The 9959-nt window shown below is 50.1% G+C and overlaps 2 protein-coding genes across 3 annotated transcripts in view; both read right to left on the bottom strand.

Moving 5' to 3' along the window:
* cebpz (CCAAT enhancer binding protein zeta) overlaps positions 1–2621 on the bottom strand; it is a 7202-nt gene extending 4581 nt beyond the window's left edge. The window contains exons 1-2 of one of the 2 annotated variants that reach the window (XM_008396959.2): positions 2453–2621; positions 99–1564 (exon numbers count right to left, since the gene is read on the bottom strand). In XM_008396959.2, coding sequence (XP_008395181.1) covers positions 99–1564; positions 2453–2569 — 1583 coding nt within the window. In that variant the 5' untranslated portion in view covers positions 2570–2621. The remainder of the gene's footprint in view (positions 1–98; positions 1565–2452) is intronic. The other variant, XM_008396960.2, reaches the window with a different exon arrangement.
* Positions 2622–6897: 4276 nt separating this feature from the next.
* LOC103457087 (connector enhancer of kinase suppressor of ras 3-like) overlaps positions 6898–9959 on the bottom strand; it is a 16261-nt gene continuing 13199 nt past the window's right edge. Inside the window, exons 4-9 of the mRNA XM_017302090.1 lie at positions 9472–9618; positions 9198–9206; positions 8612–8727; positions 8403–8542; positions 8051–8137; positions 6898–7954 (exon numbers count right to left, since the gene is read on the bottom strand). Coding sequence (XP_017157579.1) covers positions 7665–7954; positions 8051–8137; positions 8403–8542; positions 8612–8727; positions 9198–9206; positions 9472–9618 — 789 coding nt within the window. The 3' untranslated portion in view covers positions 6898–7664. The remainder of the gene's footprint in view (positions 7955–8050; positions 8138–8402; positions 8543–8611; positions 8728–9197; positions 9207–9471; positions 9619–9959) is intronic.

Raw genomic sequence — 9959 nt, 5'->3', positions numbered from 1 at the left:
TCCAGTCCAGTCCGGTCCGGTCCGTTCCGTTCCGTTCCAGTCCGGTCCGGTCCAGTCCAGTCCAGTCCGGTCCAGTCCGGTCCGGTCCGGTCTCTTACCTGTACAGGGCCACGTAGAAGCGGTCAGACACGCTCTGCTGTGCGTCCAGGACCTGGAACAGCAGCATCAGCGCCTGCACCGCCGTGTTGAACTTGGCCAGGTGGACGACCCGGAACAGCGTGTCCAGCTGCTCGCGCACCTTCTCGTCTCCGGCGTCGGCGTAGGGATACGCCCGGTTGACGCCGGTCAGCAAAGCGCTCAGCATCTTGGACTCCACGTCCTTCTTCTTGACGCAGGCGCCGAAGAAGGAGAAGTAGACGGCGATGAGCTTGGCGGCCAGCGGCGCCTCGTCGTGGCTCAGCATCACCTGGCTCAGGAAGCACACGGCGTAATACTGCGCCTTGGCGCCGACGTTGGGCCGGAACATGAGGCGCTCCACCTCGCAGCACACCACCGCCTTCATGTTGGGGTGGTGGTGCAGCAGCGTCTCCAGCAGGTGCGCTGCCTTGGCCGCCATCTTGTAGTCGGGGTCACCCAGCTTGTTGACCACCTGCACCAGCAGCGCCCTCTCCTGCTCGGGCCGGCCGCTCAGCAGCTCGTGGGCGGCGGCCAGCGCCTTGGCCTTGGTGGCCGCCACCGTGTCGTGGCCCACCTCGTCCAGCGCCGCCACGAACTCGGCCACCTGCTGCTTCAGCTGGTGCTCGAAGTACCAGAGGATGAGGCGGCGGTCGCGGGCGTCGCGGTTGCCGCTCGCCCGCTCCTCCAGCTGGTCGAAGGGGCGCTGGGCGAAGGGGCGGAGCTTCCGGTGCTCGGGCAGCAGGTCGGACATCAGCAGCTCCCGCATCGTGTCCAGCGCCATCAGGCCCATCCGCCGGCTGCCCTTCCTCTTCACCATGGAAACCAGCGTCTCCACGTGCTCCAGCATGTGCACCGGCGCGTCCTGCACCAGCACCGTCATGGCGGCCATGCGGTCGGCCAGCGCGCCGGAGGACACCACCGTCTTCATCCAGGCGGAGTTGGCTCCTCTCTGCAGGTTCTTCTTGGTGCGGTACAGCTCCACCTCGGACTCAAACAGCCGCTGCGCCAGCGCCCTGTAGCGGGACGCCACCGCCGCGTCCTGTGGCGTATCCGACCCTTCCGAGGCGTACTCGAGCTCGAACCACTTCCCGCCCGGCTTGATGAGCAGAACCTGCCGCGGCTGGAACTCAAACTGGGCCGGGTTCTGCTTCGGCTTTTTCCCAGAGGGAACCGGAACATCTTCCTTCTTCTTCTGTTTTTTACTCTGAGAGCTGGACACTTGATCCGCGGCCGATGCTTCCACAGCCTTTTTGCCCTTCCTGTGGTCTGCAGCGGCGCCACCCTCTGGCTGGTCCGGGACGCTCTGGGACCCGGTGTGGGCCCGGATCCCCAGTTTGGATATGAATCCCTCCAGCTCTCCCTCCTCCAGGTCGTCGATGGCTCCCTTCATCCCTCCATCGACGATCTCGTTGGAGTCATCGACGGCCGCCAGCAGGATGTAGTCCGCCTGCAGACGGAGAGCAGGGCTCAGAGATCCCACACGGTCCGGTTTCACTTTTCATGTTTTACAAAGTTCACATTTCAATGAAACTGCACCTCCAGCCCAGAACAACATGTTTCCGTCAAACCAACACCATGCAGCTGTTACCACCACCTGTTGGCAGGGTGGAGGTACTACACCCAGAGGACAGATCGTCATCATGCTGAGGTTAAAAAAGGGAATTTGCTGAACGAACAGGAATTAAAGCAAAACTAAAAAAAGTTTTTAAACATGTTGCATTAAAGATGAAAAACTGTTCCACCCTTCACCAGTTTTTAGCTTCACATTCTGTGAATAAATCACATTTTGTGTCAGATTATCCTTTAATCCAATTTAATCCCTAAACTGTGTCCTGGTTCAGTCCATCAGAAAAGACGCAGCTTTTCACATGGTGATGCTAGAAGGACTTTTTTCCTGTTATTTCATTTAAGGCAAGAAAATCTTTTTAAACATTTTATTATTTGAATTGTGTTGCATTTCTAATATTGTATAAAAGCAGCTTAAGTGGGTAAATGGCAAATCTGCAGAATGTTCAGATATTTTTGAATAGATTTTTCTCGCAGCTGCTGTTTGCAGTCTGATGACGCAAATCACGTCAGTGACGTCATCTGACCCTACAGAGCGAACCTGACCATTCCCCTCTGGTTCTGCCGTTTCATCGGGTCAGAACTGAACAGGGTTCTGCTAGTAAGCCCGAACTGCTGAAGCTTCTCTACCGAACCGAACCGAACCATGGGCCTCGCTGATATTTAGGACCCGTTTCAACATGTGTCGAACCGGACCAGCAGCTCCACTCACACCCAGGGTTCTGTTGTAACGGAAGTCCCGTCATCGCGAAACGAACCGCCGACTGACCTGGGTCCCTCCGAGCCGCAGCACCTCCTCCAGGTTGAGCTCCTCTCCGCCTGGAGTCTCCTCCTCCTCGCTGTTCTCCTCCGGCTGGGACTCATCGGAGCTCCTGCTGTCCGCCATGCTGTCTCTGCGGCGTGGAGAGCAGCGCCGGATGGGGACAGAGAGAGGCAGCGAGAGCGCGCCAGCGCCACCATAGGTCGGAGGGGGAACTGCAACCCAGACGGCACACTGCAGACAAATGATTTCTTTCGTAAATGTTATTCTAAAGTAAGAAATGACAAAATCCAGCTTACTTTTTTAGGCTTGAAAAATACAGATAAAAAATAAACTCTATTTACCAACTAAATATTAATGACATTATCTCCAACAATCCTAAGGAAATTGCAACTTTTTGTGCCAAATTTTACTCTAATTTATACAGCTCAGAATATAATAAAGAGATTTCAGTATCTTTTCTTAACAATATCAAAAATGTAAAAACTATTGATGTAGAAGATAGAAACTACGGTGACAGCCCATTTACAGTGGAGGAAGTTTCTAAATGCATCAACGCACTGAAGGCCAATAAATCATTTTTATCCTCTGATCATTTAGCTCCATTCCTCTTACAGGTGTTTCTATAAAGTATAGAGAACAACACTGCCACCTGACTCCAGGCCTAATAGACCCACTCTTTATTGATAACTAGACCTATAAGTCTACTCAGTAATGATTATAAGATTATGGCTTCAATAACAGAACTAAAGAGGTTTTGGACAGTTATTGATGAGACAGTCAGGCTTTATGAGAAACAGACACATCTCTAACAACATTAGACTAGTTCTACACTTACTTCATATTTGGTGCCTGATGAGTTTTATTCTGTTCCTGGATTCCTATAAGGACACAATCGAACATCAATTCATTTTTCAATCTTTAAAAAATTTGGAAGTTACTTATTTAAGAATTTAATCTCTAAAGACCAGAAATTAAGATGCTCCTCTAATTTGATACCAATTATACAGAAAACCAAAACTAAACGGATCCAGTGGCTTCAGAGGGACTTAAATCTAAAGGAAGAGTTGATTACTAAAGCAGGAGGATTATCCTGACTGACATCCGCTGCTCTCTTCACATTTAGAGATATTGATCGTATGCTTCTTCACTTTATATGGAGAAATCAAACACACTACATCAATAAAACTGTTATTATGAATAATTATGAATCAGGTGGACTTAAACACTCCTGAAGAATCCAACCTGGATCTGGAACCTGATACCAGATCACATTTCCTCGCGCTTTGGTGGCTTCAACTTCATTTTAAGTAGTAATGATAATGTTGAGAAACTTCCTGTAAAACTCTCATCTTTCCATAAGCAGGTGCTCTTAGCGTGACGCTCATCTATAAACATAACTTCTCGCCTCACAGATACCTCATCTGGAGCAACAGAGACATTGTGTTTAAAAATAGGTCACTATCCTGAAACTCTGCAAAGGGGAAACGGCCCAGAGAAGAGACAGGAGGATGGATTTATCCCGGACCGGTAGGTGAGTCCCACATTACAAGCCGCTCTGCGTAACATGAGGCGACCGGCTGCTAATGAGGCAATGAAGCTTCAAGCTGCTTCACCACGTAGAGACCAAGCAGGCTGTGGATATCAGCAACACTTCAGGTGTCATTGTCTCCCATCACTCCCTGATGGGACCGTCTGGTTGCAGAGAAACAAGCTCAGGGCTCCGTTAGTCATTATCATGAGTTAAAATGTTCACGAAAGAAAAATGTTAGTTTTGGTGGCTCTTCTGTATCTTATTTTGAAGGGATATGTAAACGTTACCATAGCGACCAGAGTCAGAGCGTTTGGGTCGAGAGGAGATGAGTAGAGCTTGTGAGTCTTAAGTCTGGTTTAGACAGAAAAATTTCAGAATGTCGGCCGATTCTCCAAACCTCTGTGACCACAGAGCTGATAAAGTCCAACAGGTTCGATCGGTTCGTGTCTCCAAGGCAGGAGGAGCAACACGAACCGATTCCAGTCAGAACATCCCGATTCCAGAGGATAATCCAGGAAAACCCCAACATGGCAGGAATTTAGAATAACCAACACGGATGATGATGTAGAAGCAACAGTGATAGTTTGTGGAGTCATTTGAATAAAAGACGTAACAAAAAGAAAAGGAGGTGGATGAAAGACGACGGGAGCAGCCGCTCTATTTGCTGCTCTATGATTTGGAGGTGAATGTTTTTTCATAGTTAACATTTTTAACTGAATAAACATAATAATGATCTTTAGATTTAATAATAAACATTTCCACATATCATCTCCGATATGTCAGCTGTTTGGGATTCCCCTCTGTTCTCACCGCGCTTTCTGATTGGCTACCTGTCACATTCAGCAGGTTGGATTCTCGTTCCCAGTCAGGGGAAACACCACAGGCTGCGATAAAAACTCCAAGACAACCCAAATTGGGTATATTCAGGATTTAGCGGGACACCAACACTGGACGCTCCAGATGTTCTTTCCAATGACCGTCCAATCTCTCACCTCCCTTTCCTGTCAAAAGTGCTGGAAAAGGCTGTTGCTGCTCAGCTGCAGCTCCACCTAAAACAAAACTCTCTGTACGAGAAATTTCAGTTTGGGTTCCGTTCTGCTCACAGCACTGAGACCGCTTTGCTGAGAGTTACCAACGACGTCCTCATGGCAGCTGATACTGGTTCTACTTCTCTCCTTGTCCTCCTAGATCTTACTGCAGCCTTTGACACTGTGGACCATAATATCCTCCTACACCGTCTTCATGTGGAGGTCGGTCTATGTGACACTGTTCTGGACTGGTTTAAATCTTTCCTCTCCAATCGGCTGGAATGTGTTAGCCTTGGCAAGGCCAAGTCCCAGGCTGTCTCTGTCTCCTGTGGTGTCCCACAAGGGTCAGTCCTGGGGCCCCTGCTATTTTCCCTCTACATGCTGCCTTTGGGTCAAATCATTAATCGGATCAACATCTCCTTCCTCTGCTATGCCGACGACATACAACTTTACATTAGAACTGGAGCATCATCACCATTTTCACTCACTGGCTTCACCACGTGAAGAGATGAGGACGTGGATGAATCCGAACTTTCTTCAGTTAAACTGCTTCAAAACTGAGGCCATGTTGATCTGAACACCTCACCAGGTTCAATCTTCAACTTTAACTTTTTCTTTTCTGGACAGGACGTCCTCCTTTCCACCACAGTTACAAATCTCGGCGTTAGAATGGATTCTCATCTTACATTTGAAAATCACATTAAGCATCTATTTAAAACCCGTTTCTTTCATCTTCATATCTCCAAAATTCGTCCATCTCTCTCTTTCTCTGATGCCGAGACTCTTCATGCCTTTGTCTCCTCCAGGCTCATCTACTGCAACTCTCTGTTCATTGGAATCCATAAAAAACATATAGAGAAGCTTCAATACATCCAAACAGCTCAGCCAGGATTCTACTGAGGGCCCATAAATCTACCATATTACACCGATTCTGCATGACCTTCCTGTTAGCTACAGAATTCAGTATAAAATTGCTCTCATCACCCATCAATGTTTAAACGGAACCAGATTATCTGAAGGACCTTCTCATTCCACATTCATCCACCAGATCTCTACGATCTCAAGCCTGCAGCTTCCTCGGTCCAGATTAAGGACCATGGAGGATCGGGCATTCGCTGTGGCTGCCCCCCGTCTCTAACTCTCTCCCGGATTATCTGAGAGCTGCACAACAACTGGATGACTTCAAAAGAGGCTTAAAGACTTTTTTATTTAACCAAACCTGCTCTGCCTCCACATGATTTTTATGATGCTGATTTTATCTACAATTTTAGTTAAACTGTGTAGCACTTTGAGATTTTTGCTAATGAAAAGTGTGGTACAAATTAAATTATTATATTGTTTTTACATCTGAGATAAATAAGGTTTATCGTTATAACTAGCCGTAGTTCCTTTCATGTCTGTTCCTCATATTTTACGTTCCTTAGCTCAAACCATACATCTAGAATCACTCAGTTGAAGGAACTAATACAATAAGAAATGTACAAACAGGTTTATCAGCTCATCAACCATGTGCCTCACTTTGGACGCCATGAGTCCTGATGGGGGACGATCTGGACCAGATCCTCCTGGTTCCTGATCCTCCGCTGATGGAGCCTGATTTCATTTTACCACCAGATTTAACCGTTTAGTAGTTTAAAATCCTGCTAATGTTAAACTAGCAGGATGTACATCAGTGATAATAAACCGCTTGTGTTTGGATGAAGACTCAGAGCTACCATAGGAAACATGCAGTTCCTGCAGCCGCCCAGCAGGGGGCAGCGTTTCCTCAGCAACTTCTGCCAGACGGTTAGAAAAGCAGGATTCTCCTCCAGAACAGGTTTAACCTTCAGAACCTGGTTCATGATGACCTGTCAGTGATGAAGCATGAAAGCAAAACCAGGACAAAGCAGGAATATGTATTAAATTCCACTTTATTGAGCTGATGGACCAATCAGACGGCACGAAGCAGAAACGGTTAAATGTAATCATGTGACCGTAGCAGATCAGCAGCTTCCTGAATCATCGGAGCAAAAGCTGTCCGTTCACCAGCAGGTCCAGACTCCTGAGAGTCCAGCAGGATCCAGATTTATAAAAATAAACTTTAGAAAGTTTCTCTTCCTGTGAGTTAAACATCTGTTCTTCCCAAACGCACAAAACACACTTCCCTGAGGAACACCCTGAGGGTTCTGCAGGACTCCTGACTTGGACCTCCAGGAATCTGAAGTCAGTCAGTAGAACCCTGGTTCTGGTTGGGCCTGAAGCTTAACCTGCAGCAGATCCAGGAGGATCAGAAACAAGGTCAAAGTTCAGGACATCGCCAATGATCTTCTTCATGTCTTTGCTCCTCTTCAGCAGAACAATGGAGGATGTTCAGGATCCTCTGGCTGGGTCCTGGATGAAGCAGGTTCTGGTCCATGACCCGTTACTGGACCAGGCCTCAGTAACTCGACGTCAGCGTCGGTTCTCCAGGAGCATCAGAGTTCAGGAACATTCTGAAGGTCAGCATGATGAGCGGATCCAACCTCTGCGTTTCCGTAGGAACCTGGACCAGATGGCGTCTTCTGACCCGTTGGAGAAGAGCTCAGCGATCAGACGAGTCTCTGTTGGCGTCGCTGAACGAAGCGGGTCTTTCAGCAGGAACCTCCCGGCGGTCCTGCTGCGAGGTTCCTGACGGTCCTCCTCAGTGACTGAGCAGTCTGAGCCGGGCCAGCCAGCCGCCCAGGACAGACGTTGACCCGGTCTTGGCTCTGGTCTGTGCGGCAGCAGGAAGCTTCTTGGCGGCGGCGGCCTCCTGGTACGGCATGGTGGCGCTGTGGTGCAGGTCGGCGCCGACCAGGCAGCGGCTGCCTCTGATGTGGTCGACGCCACGGACCGACGGCGATCCGCGGGACGGCAGACCGAAGGCCGGCTCCTCCTCGGCGATGGCGCTGATCCGCTCGTTGCTCAGGTACCGGTGCAGCTCGTCTCGACCTGCTCAGAATGGAGAGCAAGAAGCAGTTAATGGATGTTCTGGTCGGCCTGGTTCTTGTCCGGGCCGACCAGAACCAACAGGACGGGTGAACTTACCTTTCCTTCCCTGAGTTTTGCGTTTGGACGAAGACCCGGAGACGCCCAGGACAGAGTCGACCGGCATGGAGACGGGTCGGGGTTTACCTGAACAGGTTGGCAAACAGAATCCTTTAGAACCATACCAGAACCGGATCAGAATGCTGTTCTGATCTGGTTCTCACTGAACCATGTGGGGAGGGTGTTTTCAGTTCAGATCATACTGGACCGGGTCAGAACTTTGGCAAACAAACTGGATAAACATCAAGTGCAAACGAGGACCCAGCTGGACCATCAGAACCAGGTTAATGGTCCAGTTGGACCCAGAGACCGTCTGCTGCTCCAGAAGCACTAGCGGTCCGGTTTCACGCACCACGGGAAGCGGATCGCTGTCTGAGGCGGATCGGGACCGGCTGCTTGAAATGAGGAGGAGGATCATCGGCGAGGCGCTGGCGGACGTCAGCGTCCAGAGACGAGTTTGGAGACGTGGGATGTGAGGAGACGCCGAGCTTCCTGCAGGAAGGAGGACGAGGGTCAGAGTCACGGAGGGGAAGGCAGGAGGAAAACCAGCGGAGGACTCACAGAGGAGCGTATGGAGCTGCTGGAGGTGGAGGGATGTACAGATCCAGGATGGAGGTCTTCCCTCTCCTGCCTGCAGCGTCCGAGGGTTGAGGAGATCCGTAGACATCCGGAGCGCCCTGAGACGCAGCCGGAGACGCAGCCGGAGCGCCCTGAGACGCAGCCGGAGACGCAGCCGGAGCGCCCTGCAAGAGACCGAACCCACAGCTTACTGCTGGTGTCTGCCTGGACGTCCAAACGTTCCCAAACAGAGAAGCTGCTCCGGCTTCTGGTGGAGCTCCACAGTCGACCATGCTTTAGCGTTCTGTTTTATTTTGAAAGTCCTGCTCTTCTGTGACTTCCTGTTGGCCCATGGGTGCCACCATGTGGCCCAGATAAGCCAGAACCAGGATAACAGAACACAGGCTGAGGTTCTGGAGCGGGTCGCTGAGTCAGAACTGAACCCTGACCTGTGAGGAAGTTTCTCCTCTGAACAGCCATATCCTGTTTGGCCCGGCCCGGCCCACTGCGGCCAACCAGGGAGTCTTCCTGCTAGGAGTCCGGAGCGTTTCCTGCTCCGATAGTTTCAGGGAAAAGCAGGAAAAATGACTCTATTGTTCTGCAAACACAAACAGACTGAAGGAGCTGGAGCATCTTCAGGTCTAACTGCAGCTGATCTCAGGTCTGGTTCATTCTCTGATTCTCTTCAGGCTGAAACCAGCTCTTACTGCCCCCTACAGGTTAGGATGTGAATCTGTTCCTGGGTTAAAGACTCCTTTGCCCCTGAAACAGGACTTTTTACATCTTAATTCCTCTACAGACGCTGCATGTAAGCTGTGGACATCAGAAACTTGGATGATGCGTTAGCTTCAGTGTTGGCTCACCTGCACCAGTGGCGGTCTCCAGCGCAGGTTTCTAAGCGGAGCGGCGGCCATTCCCGACATTCCTGAAGGCCTCTTCTTCAGCACCAAGGTGATGCTGCCAGAATCCGCCCTCATCTTCTCCACCAGATGTTTGAGCTGCCAGCCAACCTGGACCAATCACAGAGAAGGGAATCTGAAACTGGTTAGCTTAGCATAGAGACTGTAAACGAAGGAAAACTGCTAGCCTAGCCTAGCTCCAGATGCAGTAGCTCCAACCCTATAAACAGAGTTTGACGGCTGAAGGTGAAAGTCACAGGAGGTAAATGAATCCGCTCTGTTCCTGGGTGGAGTTCCTCAGGGCTCTACACTCAGACCTGAGGATCCAGAACCTGATCCGGTTCAGATCCGTTTCTATTGATCACTTTGCAACCTGAACGGAAACTTCACAAGGACTCAGTGCAGCAGAGCAGAATCTGTTCACATGCAGGACAGAATCTGTTCACATGCAG

This window comes from Poecilia reticulata, linkage group LG21 (genome assembly GCF_000633615.1).
Source record: "Poecilia reticulata strain Guanapo linkage group LG21, Guppy_female_1.0+MT, whole genome shotgun sequence".
NCBI classification, from domain to species: domain Eukaryota; kingdom Metazoa; phylum Chordata; class Actinopteri; order Cyprinodontiformes; family Poeciliidae; genus Poecilia; species Poecilia reticulata.
The sequence above is the reverse complement of the archived record's forward strand: the minus strand, read 5'-3'. Positions and strand labels throughout refer to the sequence as shown.